General features: G+C 44.9%; 3 protein-coding genes across 8 annotated transcripts in view; all 3 read right to left on the reverse strand.

Moving 5' to 3' along the window:
• LOC310827836 (uncharacterized protein) overlaps nt 1–19,854 on the reverse strand; it is a 50,364-nt gene extending 30,510 nt beyond the window's left edge. For 2 of the 6 annotated variants that reach the window (XM_083704333.1, XM_083704338.1), the window contains exons 1-4: nt 19,587–19,854; nt 3,005–3,058; nt 2,673–2,729; nt 1,316–1,393 (exon numbers count right to left, since the gene is read on the reverse strand). In XM_083704333.1, coding sequence (XP_083560459.1) covers nt 1,316–1,393; nt 2,673–2,729; nt 3,005–3,058; nt 19,587–19,649 — 252 coding nt within the window. In that variant the 5' untranslated portion in view covers nt 19,650–19,854. The remainder of the gene's footprint in view (nt 1–1,315; nt 1,394–2,672; nt 2,730–3,004; nt 3,059–19,586) is intronic. The other 4 variants (XM_083704335.1, XM_083704334.1, XM_083704337.1 and 1 more) reach the window with 4 other exon arrangements.
• The window catches only part of LOC310827680 (uncharacterized protein), a 919,426-nt gene that overhangs the window by 792,740 nt on the left and 103,213 nt on the right, over nt 1–23,473 (reverse strand). The gene's annotated exons all lie outside the window — the stretch shown is intronic.
• LOC310827821 (erythroblast NAD(P)(+)--arginine ADP-ribosyltransferase-like) overlaps nt 1–23,473 on the reverse strand; it is an 840,324-nt gene that overhangs the window by 631,478 nt on the left and 185,373 nt on the right. The gene's annotated exons all lie outside the window — the stretch shown is intronic.

Raw genomic sequence — 23,473 nt, forward strand, 5'->3', positions numbered from 1 at the left:
CTTTTCGGCACCTGCTTAAAACATTCTTTTTTGGACAAGACTGGGCAGATGCTTAGAAAGTCAGTGTTTGATTCAGCCTGTTTTAGTATTTAACTTTCCGCATGTTTTCAACTCCCATCGTGGATTTGTTGATTAATTTATTGTTTCATCTCTTGCAAACTGCTTTTAAAAAGAGGTTAATCAAGCAATATATAATTGTTATGAAACAAACAAACAACCCGCTGTGTAATCTGTTGAGACGATGAGCATGATGGGACCTAATAAAAGCCTACAATGGAGCTCAATTGTTTCATGTGATTTAGTAAATCATGGGGAATGGGATTACTTGGGGGGGCACTAAGGGGGTGGCACTGGGGCGCAGGAGGTGCAAATGACCATTGGGTATTAAAAGAGGGTGCAGGAGAGGCCTGTCGACGGCCACTAGCCACAAGGGCCACGCTTTGCCTCCGTAGTCAGAGGCAGAGATGCTTCCGAAATACCTGTGCCCAGGAAGTGTGCTCCATGATCACTGCAGATGGTGATAGCAGTCAGGAAATTAAAAGACGCCTGCTTCTAGGGAGAAAAGCAATGACAAACCTAGACAGCATCTTAAAAAGCAGAGACATCACCTTGCCAACAAAGGTCGGTATAGTTCAAGCTATGGTTTTCCCAGTAGTGATGTATGGAAGTGAGAGCTGGACCATCAAGAAGGCTGATTGCCGAAGAATGGATGCTTTTGAATTCTGGTGCTGGAGGAGATTCTTGAGAGTCCCATGGACTGCAAGAAGATCCAACCTCTCCATTCTGAAGGAAATCAGCCCTGAGTGCTCACTGGAAGGACAGATCCTGAAGCTGAGGCTCCAAGACTTGGGCCACCTCATGAGAAGAGAAGACTCCCTGGAAAAGACCCTGATGTTGGGAAAGATGGAGGGCCCAAGGAGGAGGGGACGACCGAGGACGAGATGGTTGGACGGTGTTCTCGAAGCTACGAACATGAGTCTGACCAAACTGCGAGAGGCAGTGGAAGACAGGAGGGCCTGGCGTGCTCTGGTCCATGGGGTCACGAAGAGTCAGACACGACTAAACGACTAAACAACAACAGGTAGTGTGCCACAAACAGCGGGTGGGATGAGTCCTTACTCTCTCCTGCAGCCTCTGGAAGGCTCAGATTTGCCATCACCTCAACCTGGACTAATCCCCTACCTTGCCTTCAGTCCCACAAGGACTCCTATTTCACCCGTGAATGAGAGCCTTGCCAAGCTGGGCAAACATCTCTTAGGCTGGACTCCCAACAAGACAGGGATTCCTTCTCCCGCCACCCCAGGGCCAGACGTACCTGCTGGCTTGGCTCCAGTGTTGGTAAGGTGGGCATATGATCTGGGTCGAGGAAAGGCTGCTCTTTCTGCAGAGGGACCTGCAATTCAGGATGGTATAATGCTTAGGCCAAGTGGAGGGGTGGGGGGGAAAGAGAGCATTTCCTGAGAGAGGACCTCCCCCCCCCCAAGCTGTCCATCTTCTGTCCAGCAAACCAGCTGTGGGTTAAGACGCAAGGCTAGATGCCGGCGCTTCCTCTTTGCCAAGGAGCAGCTGGCTGTGCAGAGCGCTGATTGGCTAGCTTGTCTGGCAGTCACATAGCCACTCCCCACCCACAGGGGATATTTTCCAAAGCCCCCTTTAAAACCCTGAAGAACTGGCATTTGAGAAAGAGGTATGAGCACTGCAAAAGAGCATCTGCCCAGAATGGAATCTTTTCCCCCATTACAGTGGTACCTTGGTTCTCAAACGCCTTGGTACTCAAACAACTTGGAACCCAAACACTGCAAACCCAGAAGTAATTGTTTCGGTTTGCGGACAATTTCGGAAGCCAAACATTCTTCATTTTGAGTGTTACACTGAGGTCTGTCTGTTTTTGCTATCTATTTTGTGTTTTTGTGCCTTTTTCTTTTCATTTTTGTGACTGTGTGGAACCCAGTTCAGCTACTGATTGATTGTGTGACTGTAGTACAGTGGTGCCCCGTAAGACGAACGCCTCGCAAGACGAAAAACCCGCTAGAGGAAAGGGTTTTCCGTTTTGGAGGCGCTTCGCAAAACGAATTTCCCTATGGGGTTGCTTTGCAAGACGAAAAAATCTTGCATCCCCCCGCGGGTTTTCCCCCCGCTTTTTTCGCCCTTTTCTTAAGCTGCTAAGCCGCTTATCAGCTGTTCCGCTGATAAGCCACTTAACAGCTGATCGCTGGAAGCCGCTTGACAACTGTAGTGCTAATCCGCTAAGCTGTCAATGGGCTTGCTTCGCAAGACGAAAAAACCGCAAGACGAAGAGAATCGCGGAACGAATTCTTTTCGTCTAGCGAGGCACCACTGTACATTGTTTATTGCTTCCCTTTTATGGATCAGTGGTCTTGTTAGATTGTAAAATTCATGTTAAATTACTGTTTTAGGGGAGGATTTTTAAAGTCTGGAACGGATTAATCGGCTTTGCCTTGCTTTCAATGGGAAAACACGCCTTGCTTTTGGAACGGACTTCTGGAACGGATTAAGTTTGAGAACCAAGGTACTGCTGTATTTCTATGACTCTTCCTTCATTTACCTTTTCAAATCCACTAGCTGCCAGTCCGTGTCGGTGTCCACAGAGGAGCAGCCCAGAAACAAGCTCCGCACCTCTCCTCCTCTTTGTGGAAAACTCTTGTGCTTACCTGATGAACAGCTGTGTAGCAACCGGGGCAGTACCATGGCCAATGTTCTCTCCGAGCCTGTTCACGGAGGAAAAAGAGCATCAAAGTGCTGCCCCTGTTCCCAGGCAGCCCATGGCTCTTGCAGGAACAGGCAGAGAGAAATCTCCGCCGTGGAGCCATAACAGAGTCCGGGACGGGGCAATGTTTCCAGGCCATCTCCTTGGGCTGCCGGATTGCGAAGCTGACCCAGTGAATATCAAGGGGGCTTTTGATGGCAAGGGAGTGAGGGGTCTCTGGACAAGGCAGGAGGGCTCCCTCTGCCCACCTTCCAGTCCCTACAGCCCCAGACATACTTGGGCGCCTGGCAAGGTGTCCTCCACCGATCGGACGTTTCTCTTGGAAGCCTCCTGCAGAAGGAGTGAAATGGGGAGTGCCGGACAGTTGCACAACAGGGCATGGCAGTTCAACCTTGTCTAATACTGAGACCAAGCTCGGTTGTGGGAGGAAAAAAAGCTTTTCCCAAGCGGCTCCACCAGTCCTCCATCTTCTCTCCTTTCAGGGATGGCCCTGCTGTGGATTCACAATCTCTGGAGACACAAACCCAGAAGCCACTGGCTCCCCGTGTCAAGGAGAATCTGGCAGGGCCGAATGCTGATTGGCTAGGGACTTCCGGGTTAGCGCCATCGTTTAATGGCGGATTCCCTCCGAGCTCCAGAGGGAATCGGCTCCGCAGGATCGGGTCTTGTCCGCGGCGGGGACCCTTAAAAATCACAGGCGCGGATGCCTGTGAACCTGGTGACTCGGCGGGCACCATTTGCGCCCCCCCCAAAACCGAGAAGGAGCCTTTTTAAAGGCTTCGGAACGGGGACGGGGTGCGGCGCGGTGCTGAGAGTACATTGCTCCTTCTGCGGAGTGAAGCCGCAAGCCATTGACGGAGAGCGCTGACTTTTTCCTTGGAACAATTGGACTTTAAAGTAAAAACCCGTGAGTAATCTGGAATTCGGAATTTAAAGAAAAATTCTTGCTGAATTAGGAACGAGCGGGGAAGGGTTAAAAAGGAAGTCCGCCCCCCCACTTTGTAGATAACTTAAAGCAAAGAATCTGCCTTCAAAGGTCAAGAGGACCTTTCCCCCCCCCCTTTTCTAAAAGACATTAACCTTCATGGTTTGACATTATAAGAAATCTTACCGGAGGATAAAAAATTAACTGTGGGAGCTGAAGTTTCACACACCCCGGACCCGGGAGTGTCCCGCGAGAGAGCCTGCTGATGAAGTACTGAGGAGTTTGACAGCTGTTTAAATTGGCTGTCAGAGGGGAAAAAAGAACTTTGTTTCTATTGCTTCTGCTGGTTATATTTGTTATAATTTGTTGAGAATAAGGAAGGACTGATACAATAAATTGGCTATTGGACTTGAGCTGAAAAACATTAAGAAACTAAAATCCCCCTAGAGGGGGTTTAGGGCATTACAAGAATGGCTGGAGGAGGGAAAATTCAGACTGAATTGGATAGAACATTTGTTCTCTTGGGAAAGTTACAAGGTGAAATCAATGTTTTGGCTACAAGTATCACAACTCTGGTCTCAGCAGTAAACAATTCTGTTGAAGTTGATAAGGATTCGAAGCAGGAAGCTCATACAACTGAGCAAATAGGGAAACTTGAGTGTTATGAAAATATGGAAAAGGAGATATGTGCTGTTCCTGAAAAGAAGGAAGGAGGAGTTGTAACTTCCCAGATGCTAAATGACTGTTGCAATTTGTGGTCTGACATGAAGGTATTAAAGGAGGATAACAATTTGATGTGGAAAGCCTGGCCTGAATTGGTGAGCCTACAACTTAGGATCTGTGGAGATCTGAAGACCGACGGATTACAAATTTGATCAAGATGGAAGTCGGAGCTTTGGGGACATTTGGACTTGAAAGGAGTATGTTGGAGTACCCCATAGGCTCTTTTTTCAAGCATGGAGGGCTGGCTGGAAAAAATATGGATCCTGTTGGGCCGAAGCCTCTTCGAAATCTGGGGTTCAACATTAAGGACTATCAAAAAGGCCGGCAGAGAGGAACTGAAAGAGATTTAAAAGCCTCGGATGTGAGATCTCCAGGCTAGACAAGATATTGAATTGATGAACACTTGTTGGGGACTGAAACCGGGAAAGGGGTGGGTGGAGTCTGGGAATCCAAAGGGTATATAACTATAACTTGCTTTGTTTTTATTTTGCTTTGCTACTTGTTTGGAACTGGGGAAAGCCGTGGAAGGGAAATTTTGGTCGACTTTAGGAAAAATGTTTAAGAATGAGCAACGATGCTTAAGTATTGATGTCTAAATTTGGATAATAAGGATTTGCTGAATTAATAACTTAAATTGGAATACAAGAAGGGGAGGTGTGAGGAGGTCTGAGAAATAAGTTATATGAAAATAAGTAATTGGAATTATATGTGTTTCTAACAGTTTTTTTCTTTTAAAAATTGGATTTTTGTATTTTTGTTATTTTTGTTTAATTGTTGTTTTGTGTGTGTTTTTCTTTCTTTTTTGAAAATGCCAATAAATATTCATTTTTTAAAAAAAGAATGCTGATTGGCTAGCCTTGGTTGCCATCAGACAAAGCTGTGCAGCATCTGAGGCAGGGATTTAGTCTAGGGGGCAGGCGCACCAACTTGCCCCCACATTTGAAAGCAGCATGGACCCTGCGGAACTCCCTGCCTCTTGATGCCAACCAAGCACCTTTGCCGTGCTCTTTTTGGCACCTGCTTAAAACATTCTTGCTTGGACAAGCCTGTCCGGATGCTTAGAAGGTCAGTGTTTCTTTCAGGCCTTCTTTTAGTATTTAACTTTCCGCATGTTTTCAACTTCCATCGTAGATTTGTTGATTAATTTATTGTTTCATCTTTTGTAAACTGCTTTTAAAAAGAGGATAATCAAGCAATATATAATTTTTATGAAACAAATACACAACCCAGTGCGGAATCTGTTGAGACGATGAGCATGATGGGACCTAATAAAAGCCCACAATGGAGCTCAATTGTTTCATATGATTTATTAAATCATGGGGAATGGGATTACTTGGGGGGGGAAGCACTAAGGGGGTGTCACTGGGGCGCAGGAGGTGTAAATGACCGTTGGGTATTAAAAGAGGGTGGAAGAGAGGCCTGTCGACGGCCTGTGCCTTGTGGCATGCAGATAAGTTGCGCACATGACGGATGGGCTTTCAGGGGTGCGGCTGCGGTGGGTTTGCCAGTGGGCAGCCCTTCCCTGAATTTTTTTTGGGGGGAGGAGCACAAGACCCCTTGGCACCCCTAGTTGGGGGTGGTCTTGCTGGTGGGTCATTCTGGACATGGAGAGACAAAGTGCATCATCCTAATCTGTGATTCTGTACTTGGGGTCCGGAAAAAATGGGAGAAGTATGAAACCAGTATCTGCTGGGAGACAAAGGATGAACAAGTACATTGGTGCCTCGCAAGACGAAATTAATCCGTTCTGTGAGTCTCTTCATCTTGCAGTTTTTTCGTCTTGCGAAGCACGGCTATTAGCAGCTTAGCGGCTATTAACGGCTTAGCGTCTTAAAGAAAAAGGAAACAAACTCCCAAGAACTCGCAAGACGTTTCGTCTTGCGAAACAAGCCCATAGGGAAATTCGTCTTGCGGAATGACTCAAAAAACGGAAAACTCTTTCGTCTTGCAAGGCATTCGTCATGCGAGGTACCACTGTACATGATACATTGGGCAATAGAGATTGGTCAAGATATAGACATGGAAGCATGGAAACGATTGTGGAATATGGATATAAAATTTACAGCATGTTATGGTTTAAGAGAAAATTATATGGAAAAGATATATCAGTGATATCTAACACAGTAAATTGGCAAAAATCTATAAATCTAAATCAAGTAAGTGTTGGAAATGTAAAGAGAAAGAAGGTTCTTTTTATCATATGTGGTGGTCTTGTAGTAAGGTCAAAGCTTACTGGGAAATGATATATAATGAAATGAAAAGGATGTTTAAAACAACCTTTGTAAAGAACAGCCAGAAGCCTTTCTTTTGGGAATTATAGGGACAGAACTACCTAAAATGTATAGAAACTTATCCATGTTTCATGTACAGTGGCAAGAATGTTTCTTGCCCCAAAATGGAAAGAAGCAGAAGTCCCAGCAAAGGAAGAATGGATGCAGAAATCTGCAGAAATGGCGAAACATACCAGAAGAGTAAGAAATCAAGATAACATTTTTTAAATAAAAGAGTAAAAATGGTTTGTTGAATATTTACAGATAAATTATAAACAGATAAAAACACTGGCAGGTTTATTGTAATAACCTGCAGTTTCATAAGAGTATATATTTAAAGAAGATGAATAAATGAGGAAATTAAATTTGGATATGCAGAAGATGTTAAAAATAAATTTAAGGAAAGAGGGGGAAGGAAGTCGAGTTTTGAAATGTCAAAATGATTGTAAAATTAATGAAAATTAGTGAAATGTACAAACTTGAAAAGAAAGACAAAGATGAGATTTTAACAAAAAGAAAAAAAGAAACAATTTCTGCTGCTTCTTTGTGGGTGGGTGTTGACATGATGGTTCAACAGAAGAGCCTATGCTGTTTGCCTTTCATTGGGGCCTGGCTATGGGGCTCCTTTGCATCCAAATTTCACAAATTGCTGTCCAGAGTTCCTGGAAGAAGGTGCGCATTATTGCACAAGCCCTGCAGGCAGCGGCAGGGTCAGGTAAATATCAGAAGAGGGGATGGACAGTCCGTCCTCTCCCTCCCAACCCCTGGGCCTTCTGGGAATCTGGCATGGTGCAGGATCCGGGAAACCAGAGAGTCACCCAGACAGAGGCAACATTCTGACGTCTGATGGATTCTTTGCTGTGGCTTAGGATGGGCTCAGACTAGCGGGTCATATTGGCTGTGCTGGGGCTCAAACCAAGGAAGAACCGCTAACAGTATAAAGGGCATCGGAGCACGCACAGAGTGCTTTCGCCTCTTCTTCGCTGAGAAACCACAACCGATGCCACTCTCAGAACTGGAAGGCACAACTTCCACGGCTGAGAACCCAGAATTTATTTGGTTAGGAACTAAGAGAAGAAGGAACGTCTGGGACCCATTGGGCCCTGTATCCTGTTCTCACAGCGGCCAGGTGCTTATGAGAACCCCACAATCAGGATTCGACCATGAGAGCACTCTCCTGGCCCACCTCTTGCAATGCAGGAATAAGCGTTTTTTGTAAAATGCATTTCGCGTATTATGTATTCTCTCTCTCTCTCTTTTAATTGACTTAAGAAAATTATACAGACAGCAAAACGAGGAAGTCCAAATTAACATTGCCTTCTACCAGTAAGAAATAATAATAACTGTTACAATAATGAAAATACTAAAAATACATTTACTTCCCCTTTTGAACTTCTCTTCTGGTTACAATATATTACTATTCTATAAGAATCTATTACATCCTTTGCTGTCCCATATATTATTTTATCTCCCAAATTCATCCTAACCCTCCCCTCCCCACGGCTTCCCTTCACCTGTGCGAGATCTTCCCAACATAATATTTTTTCCTAGTTGCTTTAACAAAATAAAATAACATGCAAACTAATAAATTATAATTACTTCTTTTGTCCTTACACGCTTAAGAATTGCCTATGAAGACTTCTGCTTTAACACTGAGGCACCTAATCATAAGCCTGCATTTTTATCAAAGCTTATATATTGCAATCAAGGCTTGTATTTAAAAATGAGCTTTAAAAAAGGATTTTCAAATGTTTCATGCCAGGCAGAAAGAACCTTGGCAAGAGGTTTTTCTCCTAAGACAAGGGGGGCCCCATTGATTTATAGTAGAAAAACAATTCTCAAAGTCATAAAAAGGGAGAATTACATATGCTGCCCCAAGGCTGAAAAAACACAATTAAGAATGGGTAAATAAGTAAAATAATACCAATGTGCCTCCCAGTAAAATGAGCCAGATCTTCTTTCCAAGGTTGAAAGGCCAAGAGCAGTGAAAAAGGCAACTGGCTTGGCTAGAAGAAAAGAGAGCATTTTTGGGAAATTTTCTAAAGCTGTTTCTTTCTTAAAGTGAGAGAGTTAAAAAAGGCAATAAATGTTGGGAAGAGCTAATGGGAGAAGCATCTAGCTGGCTGGGAAAGGAGGGGGAAAGGGGGGAGGTGTACACTGAAGAGGTTTATTTTAAAAGCTGTGTTTTTTTACTGAGTTCCTTCCTTTTTACTTTGAGAAGCTTTATTCTTTTAAAAGGCTACCTATGATGAATGAATGAAATATATTAGCTTAAATATATTGGCTTAAATGTAATTATGCAAAGGATTTAAGGAATGCTAGATTCTTATTTCATATGGTTGTAAGAGTTGTATTTATCCTGAAATTAAGTCAGCCACCAGCCTAGCCCCCGTGCCAGACAGAAGACGCCATCCAAGCACTCTTGATATATGGTTGTCAGGCATTTGTTTAGAAACTTTCAAATGAAGGAAATCTTTCAATATTGATGTGAAACTCAAGATCCTTGACATCTGTTGAACATAAAAATGTAAGATTAAACATTTGTTTTAGAAGGCAATAGGGCAAGGAGGGCAAGAGGTGAGCTGGTAATTAAGATTCCATGTAAGATATATTATTACTTATTTGTCATATATATAGCTCTTTGTCTCCCTTATAAGGACAGGAGGATATGGGTGTATCTTTTGTGATTGGTTCTAGCAAACAGCCAATAGGAATATTCAACCAGGCTGATTGGACAGAGGCAGCCACAGGAGGAGCAAAGGGGGCTGGATTAAGGGAATATAAGTGCTGGCCAGGATGGCAAGAGGGCAGGCCAGAGCTTGGTAACCATATACCACTGTGCCTCTCATTTATTTGTCTGACAAATAAATTATTATTTTAATTTCTCTATTGCTGCGTTGAATATTTCATTCCAGCTAAGCGTTAACCACAAGCAGAGGTGCTACATTTTATGGTGCCCCTGTGACTCGGATAAGTGGTCTGCTGGAACGCAGCCCCTTCGCCCTACTGGGCAGGGTACAAGAGAGAGGACCACTGCTTACCCAAAGCGCGCACTGGTAAATTTTTCCAGGGGGAACGCAGAAGACTCGTCTGTCTGATACCCTGCTCATTGGCGGCGACGGACCGGGGGAAACAGGGAACCAACCAAGGGTAAGTGCACAAAGGGATTTGTGGCCCTCCAATTAATTGGGAGGAAGAGAAGTCTTGATCAAACTTCTGCGTCTCAGTAAGGGGAAACTGAGTACGCTAGGTGGTTGGGTACATCAGATGTTGGTCTGGTGGAGGAAAAGGGAAAATTGGGAGGTAGAGTGTGGTGAAGTATCTAGCGCATTGTATGTGTGAGAAAGTACAGAGCAATCTGTAGCTGACCTGAGTGTGGAGTGGGTAGTACTTCGGTTCCCAGTGAGGCGACTCCATCTGGGCAAGGAAACTCACGAAGTGTGTGTGCGAGTGACTGAGTGGATACTTCACAGGGCCATACAATGGGAGTTGGGGGTTCAAAGGGGGAAAATACACCTCTTGAGTGTATGTTAAATAATTTTAAGAAAGCCTTCTCAGGGGCATATGGAGTCAAAATGACGCCAGAGCGCTTGAGAACGTTATGTGAACTAGAATGGCCGAAACAAAATACTGAATGGCCATCTCAGGGAACTTTTGATATAAATTTAGTAAGCAAACTTTGGTCTAACATCGCCAAAGAAACTGGAGGGTGCCCAGAACAATTTCCATATATAGATTCCTGGCTGAGCACATTAAATAAAAATCCTCCATGGATAAGGGAATGCAAAGTCAAACGATGCAAATTATTGGCTGTAAAAGCTGAAGCTAGGAAAGGAATCTTGCCAAATAAACTCAAACCCATTTTTGAGGGACCAGAGGAAGAGGTGCTTCCACCTCCACCCTATGCTCCACATCGAAGGGAGCTTAATTCAAACACTCCACCAGTTGTAACCCCAAGGCAAGAAAGTGGAATGAATAATGGGAGTGGAGTCACAGAGCTTGATTCCTTGATAGATTATGATAAATATCTTCAGGAGGCATTGGAGTCCTATAATAAAGCCCAAGCAGAAGTGGTTATTCCACCTGTGACTCCTAATAGACCTGCATCTAAAGTCTCCTTTAGTGGAACAACTGATTGCCCACCCCAAACCCCTGTACATCCAAGTCCTAGAGAATTATTACAGAAGTTACAGGGAGACCTTGATCGGTCAGCAAGCAATACAGCCAGGCGTATAAAGCTGCTAAAAGAACGCCTTGGAACAGATACCATCCCCTATGATTTGAGGCCCCTAGAGCAAAGCGAAGAGAAAGATCACGTAGTAGCCCCTCTTAGAAGAGTATTTGATGCACTTGAGGAGCCTGCGCTGGTTAACGGGCAACCCGGACCACGGCCACCTCGAACTTCGACCCTGCAATATATTCCATTCACAACTACAGATCTGATGAATTGGAAAACACACACCCCATCTTTTGCAGAAAAACCTCAGGCTATGATGGACTTGGTGACTTCAATAGTAAATACTCATAGTCCTACTTGGACAGATTGTCGCCAGCTCCTAAATACTCTTTTCACCACTGAGGAAAGGAGAGACATAATTGAAAAGGCACAGATATATTTGCGTGAGCAGGCCAGAGTGGGAAATATTTTTAATATTGACCGTCATCTCCAAGATAACTTTCCCTTGGAAGATCCTAATTGGGATCCAAACAATGGAATTCATCTGGCCAGACTTACCACCTACCGCCAGACACTTGTGCAAGGTATCCGCAGGGCATGCCAGAAGCCCACTAATATGTCTAAAGTCTCAGAAGTAGAACAGAAACCAAATGAGAGTCCAGGAGACTTTTTAGAGAGGCTGCAAGAAGCCTATCGTATATGGACTCCTTTTGACCCTGAAGCCCCTGAAAACAGCAGAATGATTACTGCTACATTTGTGGCCCAGTGCGCTTCTGACATTCGTAAGAAAATTCAGAAATCAGAAGGATGGGAAGGGATGCTGATGAGCCAACTTATGGCCATTGCACGCCGAGTTTATCGGAATAGGGATGAGGCTGAGAAGCAAGAGAAGAAGAAGTGGCAGAAGGAAAAGATGGTAATGCTAGCCACAGCAGTGAAGCAAGACCACCGCCCCTTAAATGGAGGGAGAGGGCGAGGAAGGAATCCACCACTGGGAAGGAATCAATGTGCAAATTGCAAGAAGGAGGGTCACTGGAAGCGGGAGTGTCCTGAACCCCTGAGGTTGGAAGAAGTACGCCCAGGCCCAGGCCCAGGCCCAGGCCCAGGCTCCGGCCCAAGAAACCAGGGACGGGGACGGGGAATGATCCGAAATGGAAGATATCAGAGACCAGGACAAGGACAGAGTAGAGACAATTTCAGTGGACTGGCAGAAGAGGATTTTACTCAAGACTAGGAACGACCGGACTCCATAAAGTTAGGCTTCCAGGAGCCCACGGTCACGATTCAATTAGGGAGCCATTTAATAGACTTTATGATTGATACTGGGGCTGAATACTCAGTACTCCCAGAACTATTGCAGAAAAAGGCATCCAAAAGTGTAGTCATTAAAAGTGCCACTGGTCAGTCAGCTAAGAGGTCTTTCCTCCAACCTTTGGAATGCCAGATTGGGGGACATCGTTTAACCCATCAGTTTTTGTATATACCTGAGTGTCCAATACCTCTCTTAGGCAGAGATATGCTGTCCAAATTGCAGGCCCAAATCACCTTCACTCCTCGAGGTCCAGAAATGAAACTGCCATCAAAAGCAGCAGGAATAATTACCCTCTCAGTACCTAAGGAACAATCATGGCGCCTAATGTCAGCCTTGCAAGTCCAACCCACATTGGATACAGAATTAAACAAGCTCCTCCGAACTCTACAGGTGCCACCAGGAGTATGGGCCGAAAATAGCCCACCAGGAATGGCTAAGAATATAGCTCCAATTGTAGTAACCCTAAAACCTATGGCTACCCCCGTATCTGTAAAGCAATATCCCTTACCCCGGCGAGCAGCAGAGGGCATCCAGAAACATTTGGACCGCCTATTAAAATATGGTCTGCTTAAGCCCTGCCAATCAGAATGGAACACACCCCTTTTGCCTGTTCGAAAACCTGGGACAGATGAATACAGGCCAGTGCAGGACTTGAGGCTCGTAAACCAGGCTATCGAGACCTTGCACCCAAATGTACCAAACCCATATACCTTGCTGAGTTTGATCCCACCAGAAGCAACATTTTTTACTGTATTGGACTTGAAAGATGCATTCTTCTGTTGCCGGCTGGCACCACAGAGCCAACCTATATTTGCCTTCCAGTGGGAAGACCCTTTGACAGGAACAAAAGGCCAGCTAACCTGGACAAGATTGCCCCAGGGATTCAAAAATTCCCCAACTTTATTTGGCACTGCCTTGGCGAGGGATCTAACAAGTTACCCCTCAATACCGGGAGAAAAGGTGGTTCTGCAATATGTAGATGATCTTATACTAGCGGCAAAGGATTTTGATACCTGTAAAGAAGGGACAGGGGAACTGCTCCACTTGCTCTGGGAAGCTGGCTACCGAGTTTCCCAGAAAAAGGCACAGTTATGTTTAGAAAAGGTCAAATATTTGGGCTTTGACATCTCACACCAACAACGAGCATTGAGACCAGAGAGGAAAGAAGCTATTTGCCTTATCAAGGAACCTACCACAAGAAAACAACTTAGAGGATTCCTGGGAACAGCAGGGTTTTGTAGACTATGGATACCTGATTTCAGCAGTCTGGCCAAGCCCTTACATGAAAGCACTCGAGGTGCAGAAAAGGACCCATTCGTATGGGGACCTGAGCAGAAACAAGCCTTTTTAGTTATCAAACAACGACTTATGGAGGCCCCAGCCCTTGGATTGCCTAATTCGGAAAAACCCTTTCAGCTGTATGTACATGAACAGAATGGGATTGCAGCGGCAGTCCTGACCCAGAGATTAGGAAGTTGGAACCGTCCAGTAGCTTATTTGTCAAAACAATTGGACTCAGTAGCAAAAGGATGGCCTCCATGCCTAAGGGCAGTAGCGGCCACTGCAAGCCTTGTCAAAGAAGCTGATAAATTTACCTTCGGCCAGACGATGTATGTGAATGTACCTCATGCTGTTCTGACACTCATGGAATATAAGGGTAGTTATTGGCTAACGAACCCAAGGATGGCTAGATACCAAGGCCTATTGTGTGAAAATCCCAGGATTCATCTACGAGTAGTGAATATGCTCAATCCAGCGACTTTGCTGCCCCTACCAGAGGTAGATGATGAGGAATCACATGATTGTCTCCAAGTAATGGATGAAGTTTATTCCAGTAGACCTGATCTGAAAGATGAACCATTGAAAAATCCAGATGTTGTATATTATACGGATGGTAGCAGTTACCTTCATGAAGGTGCCAGACGAGCAGGATATGCTGTGGTCACCAATGAGGAAGTTGTGGAAGCTGAAGCTTTGCCTGCTGGCACCTCAGCACAAAAGGCTGAACTTATAGGCTTAACTAGAGCTCTGCAATTGGCAGCTGGATGTAAGGCAAACATCTATACTGATTCTAAATATGCCTTCTTAACCCTGCATGCACATGGAGCTCTATGGAAAGAAAGAGGTCTAATAGGAGCCCACGGGAAGGCCTTGAAATATGGACCTGAAGTAGAAATCCTGTTAGAAGCAGTATGGGCTCCAGAACAGATTGCTGTAATGCACTGCAAAGGTCATGGACGAGGAAGGGATCCAATAACCAGAGGAAATCATGCTGCTGACAAAGCAGCCCGAGAGACAGCCCAAAAGCCTGTGGGAGGATTTATAGCAGCCCTCATACCAGAGGTAGTTCCAGAAGATGTTAAACCTCACTATACCCCAGAAGAGAGGAAGTGGGCTGAACAGGAAGGAGCGGTTGTGAAGGACGGTTGGATGATCCTGCCGGACAATAGGATTTATGTACCTCATCATCTAGCAGGCACAATTGTAAGAAATTATCATGAATCTACTCACCTTGGCGGTACTGCAACCAGAGAGAGTCTCAGTCGGAAGTTGTATATTATTAATCTATCACAATTAGCAACTTGCATTTCACAGAAATGTGTTCTTTGTGCTAAAAACAATCCCAGGCAGGGACCGATACAACCTCCTGGAATCCAACATGTGGGATATGTCCCCATGGAAAGCCTAATTGTGGACTTCACAGAGCTGGTCCCTTCTAAGGGATTCAAGTATCTCCTTGTGTTTGTAGATACTCTTACCGGATGGGTTGAAGCTTTTCCCACCCGAACTGAAAAGGCACGAGAGGTAACTAAGAGACTCCTCACTGAATTGATCCCAAGGTTTGGATTACCTAGATGCATTGGAAGTGATAATGGGCCAGCGTTCATTGATCAAGTAGTACAAGATGTATGTCGAGTCCTACAAGTAAAATGGAGACTGCATGCAGCATATAGGCCTCAGAGTTCAGGGAAAACTGAAAGAATGAATCGGACTCTGAAAACCCAATTGGCAAAATTAACCCAGGAAACGGGATTGGGATGGGTAGATGTGTTACCCATAACACTGTTTCGTGTTCGGTGTGCACCCACAAAAAGACTTAAGTTGTCACCTTTTGAGCTCCTGTATGGGAGACCGCCCTCCTTTGTTCAGGATATTCCAGCTGACCTTAAACAAATAGGAGATCATGTGACACAGGGACAAGTGCAATCTCTCTCCCGTGTTTTTGTTTCTCTTAACAGGTGGGCCCTCGAACGCACGCCGTGCAGCATTGCCGAGCCGATTCATCAGTTCCAGGCTGGCGATAGCGTATGGGTGAAAGAGTGGAAACGTGATCCACTTGCACCAAAGTGGCGTGGACCTTACACCGTCTTGCTCTCTACTCCAACAGCGGTGAAGGTAGCTGAGGTGACCCCCTGGATTCATCACTCTCGTTTGAAGAAGTCCGAAGGCAGTTGGACGTGCAAAGGTGACCCCTCTAATCCTTTAAAACTAACTCTCTCCAAAAACCCCTGTATCTAGCCCTACCGGGAACGGGCTAGGTCACGGGCAACATTTGACGACCGGCCTGCTGCAGCCACAACCTGGAAGCTGGCTGACCTGCGCACGCCTGAAGCTTGAGGAGCGTCTGAACCAGCGACTGTGAACGGAAAGATTCTCTAATACAATTGATTGACTGCCCCCTTGTGGAACAATTATCAGAGATATTACTCATTGGGGATCCTCGGGATATATGTTTTGGTCTTGGTGGTTCCCCATTTCTGTCACTGGGGGAATTATATTGGGGCTAATAATTATTTGCTATCACAATAAGGTAATCTTTTGTGGAAGGAATGCATATACTAGACATCAACATGATTTTATTATTAATCCTGATCCCTTGGGAAGGGGAAGGGTCCTTGAATCTGACCAAATTGGCTAAATATGGATTCAGCCATGACCACAATATGTGGGTAGGTTTAGCTGAGATGGTAGTCAATGTTGCAAATAGGACCAATTGCCTTGTTTGCTCTCTTGGGCCAGATGATTCAGAGGGAGGTATGCCCTTATTACCGATACCATTAGATGCCATTGGTATGGTAAGCGAAATGCCACACCAAACAGAAATACAGAATTTCCCCGGATGGAACTCAACTAAACCATTACGAGTTATACCTGTACAAGGGGAATTCTGTGTACATAAATCATCAGATGCAGCTGATTCTCCCATGATAGGCTCTTCTCATTGTCACTATACTTGGGATTATATTAAGAATAGTCATACCTGGGCACACGGTACTACCTATCGAACTCGGAATACCTTGCCCTGTGCACCTCCTTTTATTCACGCATGGAAAGTGGTGTGGAACATAACTGTGACAGAAAAAGGCAATCTAACATACTGCACTGTGAACTCTCTACCTCTTTTGGTATTTCGCCTTCTGTACTCCACGTACCAAAAACCTCAGACCCGATGGTTGTGGTGGATATGTGGAGAATGGGCATACAAAAAGCTCCCTTCCAAATGGAGTGGGACTTGTTTCTTGGGTTGGGTATTACCACCAATGTGGATTATGCCCACTAGTTCGGCCAGGCGAACACGAAGGAATGCTGATATTTCTCATATAGCAGGAGGAAGTACCCAAAGTTGGAGCGGTACTGATGATTGGCCGCCAGAGCGCATTATAGCCTATTATGATCCTGCCTCCTGGAATCCTGGTGAGCTCATACAAGGGGCACGGGATCCTATTTATAATCTAAACAGAATAATTCGATTGCAAGCAGTAGTGGAACTTGTAACCAATGCAACGGCACAGAGTTTGAGACTTATTGCACAACAGTTGGATGAAAGTAGAGCCGCCATTTTGCAGCTGAAAATGGGAATGGATTATGTACTTGCCAGGCAGGGAGGCCTATGTGGAGTCTTGAACTTGACAGGGAATGCCTGTTGCTTTAACATTTCTGATAATGGTGAGGCAATCCGTGTGTTGGCCACAAAGATGGAGAATATAGCACATGTCCCAGTACAAACATGGGAAGGATGGGATATGGGATGGCTCACCAATTGGTTACCTAATGTCACAGGACTCAAAGGGATACTATTGTCTTGCTTGTTTTTCTTGACAGTAGTGGTAATGGTTTTATGTATGATGCCATGTATCATTTCATGTTTTAGAAGTACAATTAGCAAGATGGTTTCAAATGAAACTCTACCTCATATCATGGCCCTATACAGAGCTTTACCTCAGGAATATGATGAAGGTCAAGCTATCAAGGACACTTGGGATGAAGGTCCTTGAGCTTGAAAGGGGGGAATGAGGCACCTAATCATAAGCCTGCATTTTTATCAAAGCTTATATATTGCAATCAAGGCTTGTATTTAAAAATGAGCTTTAAAAAAGGATTTTCAAATGTTTCATGCCAGGCAGAAAGAACCTTGGCAAGAGGTTTTTCTCCTAAGACAAGGGGGGCCCCATTGATTTATAGTAGAAAAACAATTCTCAAAGTCATAAAAAGGGAGAATTACATATGCTGCCCCAAGGCTGAAAAAACACAATTAAGAATGGGTAAATAAGTAAAATAATACCAATGTGCCTCCCAGTAAAATGAGCCAGATCTTCTTTCCAAGGTTGAAAGGCCAAGAGCAGTGAAAAAGGCAACTGGCTTGGCTAGAAGAAAAGAGAGCATTTTTGGGAAATTTTCTAAAGCTGTTTCTTTCTTAAACTGAGAGAGTTAAAAAAGGCAATAAATGTTGGGAAGAGCTAATGGGAGAAGCGTCTAGCTGGCTGGGAAAGGAGGGGGAAAGGGGGGAGGTGTACACTGAAGAGGTTTATTTTAAAAGCTGTGTTTTTTTACTGAGTTCCTTCCTTTTTACTTTGAGAAGCTTTATTCTTTTAAAAGGCTACCTATGATAAATGAATGAAATATATTAGCTTAAATATATTGGCTTAAATGTAATTATGCAAAGGATTTAAGGAATGCTAGATTCTTATTTCATATGGTTGTAAGAGTTGTATTTATCCTGAAATTAAGTCAGCCACCAGCCTAGCCCCCCTGCCAGACAGAAGACGCCATCCAAGCACTCTTGATATATGGTTGTCAGGCATTTGTTTAGAAACTTTCAAATGAAGGAAATCTTTCAATATTGATGTGAAACTCAAGATCCTTGACATCTGTTGAACATAAAAATGTAAGATTAAACATTTGTTTTAGAAGGCAATAGGGCAAGGAGGGCAAGAGGTGAGCTGGTAATTAAGATTCCATGTAAGATATATTATTACTTATTTGTCATATATATAGCTCTTTGTCTCCCTTATAAGGACAGGAGGATATGGGTGTATCTTTTGTGATTGGTTCTAGCAAACAGCCAATAGGAATATTCAACCAGGCTGATTGGACAGAGGCAGCCACAGGAGGAGCAAAGGGGGCTGGATTAAGGGAATATAAGTGCTGGCCAGGATGGCAAGAGGGCAGGCCAGAGCTTGGTAACCATATACCACTGTGCCTCTCATTTATTTGTCTGACAAATAAATTATTATTTTAATTTCTCTATTGCTGCGTTGAATATTTCATTCCAGCTAAGCGTTAACCACAAGCAGAGGTGCTACAACACCATATATCTTCATGTATTTCCCCTATGCATTCCCATTCTGTATAGAATTTTTGATTGGCGCAGCCCCTGATGGATGCCGTCATTTTTGCCATTATGTATTCTCATAGCTGTCTAAGATGAAATATTACCTGGAAGCAGCAGCACGGACAGAATAAATGCCACACACAGGAAGAGCAAGGATGTAGTTTGAGTGCCTCACTTGCAGTTTTATAAATCATTTAATGTGTCAGTACAATGGGAAGTTGTTAATATTGCAGTTGTTGCATAAGGGATTATTATGATGACTGGAATATAATTGAAATTAATCAGATTTTGGAACGCAGAGATAAAGAAAATCATCAAACCATCAACTCTATCATGCAGGGGGCCACCTTATCTAACATATAATTTGGTTGAACGATTGGTGTTACTAATTGTATTATAAATTGGAATTGTTATAAAGAGGCTATTATTGGATCGTGGTTGAAAACTAATAAAAATTATTATGAAAAAGACGGAATATTATCTTGCCTGTGGTCTTTTCTAGGTACTTGCAAAGCCATCCAAGTTGATGGCCATTGCTGCCTGTTGTGGCAAGGAGTTCCATAGTTTAACTATCTGCTGCATGAAGAAGAATGTCCTTTAGTCCATTCTGAATCTTCCAACCTTCCATTCAGTGCCTACGAGTTGTAATCTTTTGAGAGAAGGAGGAGAGGTTTTCTCCATAGTTTTACAAACTTCTCTCATGTCGCCTCTTCCTCTCCTTATCTCTAAAACTAAAAGGAGAGGAAGGGAAACTTTTCTCTGTCTGCTTTCTGTTCTCTGTGCACATACATTTAAAATACTGTAAGAGGAATAAAAGCGTTGCAAAAAATAAGCTCACCTGCCCTGTGCCAATGGCTGCAAAGACGAAGAGAGAAGTCAGGACCAGCCAAAACGTCTTCATGGTTGCCAGTCTGACTCGGTTTTCAGAACCTAAAGCTGGAGGGAGGTGGACATGAGGAGTCCGGGAATGTCCCTCCCTCTTTCTCTGGCCCTGGACCTTGACTCTTCATTTCCAGTAAATTTGAGGGGGGTTGGACATGCGGAAACTCTCTGCCATGAGGACCTCTCAGCAAAAACAACTTGCCCCCACCTGTTGAGCTCCACCTTTCTTTCTTTCTTTCTTTCTTTCTTTCTTTCTTTCTTTCTTTCTTTCTTTCTGTATTTATATACTGCGAAAAGTCAAAGTGTTGAACAAAAACAAACATAAAATAAAACCAAAGTAAATAAACCACAGGCATGGAAGGCAGGGACTGGAGCTATTTATGGTTAAACAAGACAGGGTTACAAAACATGGACCCTTTTGTACCAAGGGAAAGTACTGAAAGTATTCAAATGCCCTAAATCACTCTATCAGCCATCTTAAAGGTATACAGTGGTACCTTGGGTTACATATGCTTCAGGTTACATGCGCTTCAGGTTACAGACTCCGCTAACCCAGAAATAGTGCTTCAGGTTAAGAACTTTGCTTCAGGATGAGAACAGAAATTGTGCTCTGGCGGTGTGGCAGCAGGAGGCCCCATTAGCTAAAGTGGTGCTTCAGGTTAAGAACAGTTTCAGGTTAAGAACAGACCTCCAGAACGAATTAAGTACTTAACCTGAGGTACCACTGTATAATGAAGGAGCCAGACAAACCTCCCTGGGGAGAGTATTCCCCAAACAGGGAGCCACTGCAGAAAAGGCCCTGCTCTCGTGTTGCCGCGGGCATTCAAGATACTGGTTGGGGTTGATGGGAACTCTACTCCAAAACATCTGGAGGGGAAATATAGAGCCAGACCCCCACCCAAACTAGCGGTATTGAACATTTCCCCCTGGAACAACATAGGTTTAAAAAGCAAAGCTAGCAGCAGTGAGGCTGAGCATTGCACAATTCAGAAGATATGAAAAGCAGTTACAAAAGCTTGCTGGTTCAGCAAAATATGGGGCACTGCTTTAGTGGGAAAATGGACAAAGAAATTAAGAATGGCCCGGGGGGAAATGAAAGTCACATTTAACTCTGAAAGGCTTTGATTTTGCTATGTACATCAAGAAATCTGACTTTTTTTTGTAGGCTTAAAGGTGGCAATGCGAAAACGCCATCGTTGCAAAATGCTGATCTTTGGAACTTTTGACTGCTTGTTCATGCTGTAATACATATAATGGCTGCAGTCATGCCAGATACCAGAAACAGATCAAATAAAACTACTGGGGGGGGGGGATCTTATAAGTAGAACATTATCTAATGATGCACCTTGGTAGGCTTGGCCAAACAAAAATGTTTTTTAGGAGGCACCGAAAAAGAGTGCAGTGAAGGCACCTGGCTGGTATCAATAGGAAGGGAGTTCCAAAGTGCTTTAGTGCTGCCACACTAAAAGATCTGAGTTCTTACAAATGAGGAACGGGGGTCATGTGGAAATGATAACAGGGCCAATTCTGCCACTCAAAGCGGCTGAATGGGAACCTCCAGGGTAAAGTGATTTTGCAGGTAAATTGGTCCCACGTTGTATACTAATGGCATACCCTCCAACATCTTCCATGAGATTGCAACCCAAAAAAAACTGTGCTTTGGGGGGCACGACACCCAAAACCACATGTTTTGGGGGTCGCTGTATGAAACCACAGCTCCGAAAAAAAGGGTGAGACCACAGCATGAGACTGCAGTGGCCAAAATTCCCACATTTGGGGGGGGGGGTGACAGGATGTCCCGGTTTTTCCAGGACAGTTGAGGGGTATGTAATAATAACACCTTGAACTTGGCCCAGTAGGAAATTGGCAGCCAGTGCATTATCTCTGAGCACAGACGTCATTTGTTGACAAGGCCTCGATCATGTCAGCAATCGTGCTGCAGCATTCTGTGAAGGCTCAGAACGTTCCCTCTCAGGATAGTTGGTTCCTGGTAAATGGCAGGCCAAATGGCAGAGGTTTCATTGTGGAATCTCTTGTCTCTCTTGATCTTGGGGAACACATCATTTCCATCTTCTCTGTGGGTTCCACCCGGTACAGATTCTCTCCTGTTTTGATTATGAGCTTCTAACACGTCACCTCTTCCTTGCCTCACATTCATGTAACCTACCTTCCTTCCTTCCTTCCTTCCTTCCTTCCCTCCCTCTTTCCCTTCCTTCCTCCCTTCCTTTTCCAGCAACTAGTACAGTAGAACCTCAGTTCTTGAACGACTCCATTGACGAATGTTTCGGAGCCCGAATGCCGAAAACCCAGAAGCAAACGTTTCCGTTTTCGAACGTGCCTCAGAAGTCAAACGGCTTCCGCTACGTGTTTTTCAATTTTCTCAATTGAATTTGCCAACATCCCTTGGTTTCCGAACACTTCGGGAATCAAATGATCTTCCGGAGCGGATTACGTTTGAAAACTGAGGTTCCACCGTATTCAGAATTTACTGCCTCCAAGACAACGTGGCATTTTTCCTGGTGCAACTAAAGACAATAGTGGGGGGCTTTTGGCTTTTATTCCTCCCCACAGTCTGAATGAGCCAACTTGTCTATCTCCAATTTTCATATCCAGGAGTGCAGAAAGTGAAAACAGGTCTGGCAGCACCAACCAAGCCCTGAGGAGGCAAAGCAAGTCCTCTAGAGAGCCAAAAAGCCTCTGATGAGTTGTGGCTTGTTGGAAAAGGTTACAGCTGTCCTTCCTTGGAGAAAGGAGGCAGGTGACAGGCTGAGGAAGTGAGCCAGGACTAGATATTTAACAGGGAAGTTGTTAAAAGGGTAAAGGGACCCCTGACCATTTGGTCCAGTCGTGACTGACTCTGGGGTTGCGGCACTCATCACGCTTTATTGGCCGAGGGAGCCGGCGTGCAGCTTCCGGGTCATCTAGTCCGACCCCCTGCAATGCTGGAGTCTCAACTAAAGCATCTATGAGATGACATGGACGGGTTGGGTTGTCACAGTCTGGTTCACGGGTGATCAAGGTCCCGGCTGGGGACAGCGGGACTGGAGGCAAGATGGCCGGGTGGGAGCAGGAACGGGAGTCCGGAAGCCAGGAGTCCGGAAGCCAGGAGTCCGAAGGTCAGAGAACTGGGAGTCAAGAAGTCAAGGGTCTGAGGGTCAGGAAGCAAGGAGTCACAAAGGCAGGGGTCCGAGGATCAAGGAGTCAAGGAACCAAATGCAGCAAGGCAGGGAACGTGTTGTTGTGGCAAAGAGCCAAAGGGAAAATGCTGACCTTATATCCCTTCCCAGCTCTTGCCACCAGGTGCTGTGAGTTACCATTCAGCCTCACCTGTGAGGCCGCGCCTTGCCTCTCCAGAACAAACTTAGGAAGGTCCCAGGCCTGGTCCCAGGGCCTGGCTCCTACATGCACACCTGACATGGATGCAGGGGGATGGGGACCCCCCCCCCCCAGGGAAGAAGGCTCAGAGCCCAGGGAGGGGTGGTGGGATGATGGTGGGTGGTCAGAGGGAGAAGACGGAAGAGGAGGTGTTGGAATCTGAAGAGGCAACAGGGCTTAGTGAGCGGGAGGAGTCTGTGGCAGAGAGCAGTCCAGACTTCGCAGAGTCAACCTCTCTCTAAGAATCAGTGCCCCGAATGAGATCTGTGGTAGAGTCAAATGTAGTTCAGCCTTGTAACTACATCCAGAAAAAGATGGCCGCTCCTGTGTTTGCACAGGCCGCTTGGGAAACTGAGAAAGAGGGGTGACCTGTCAAGGGGAAGCAGAGAAGAGCCATCTCTCTTCAGCTGTAGCTCAGGGGTAGAGTATCTGCTTTGCACACAGGTTCAAATCCTGATGGAATCTCCC

Source organism: Podarcis gaigeae (assembly GCF_964106915.1).
Source record: "Podarcis gaigeae genome assembly, chromosome: 12".
NCBI classification, from domain to species: domain Eukaryota; kingdom Metazoa; phylum Chordata; class Lepidosauria; order Squamata; family Lacertidae; genus Podarcis; species Podarcis gaigeae.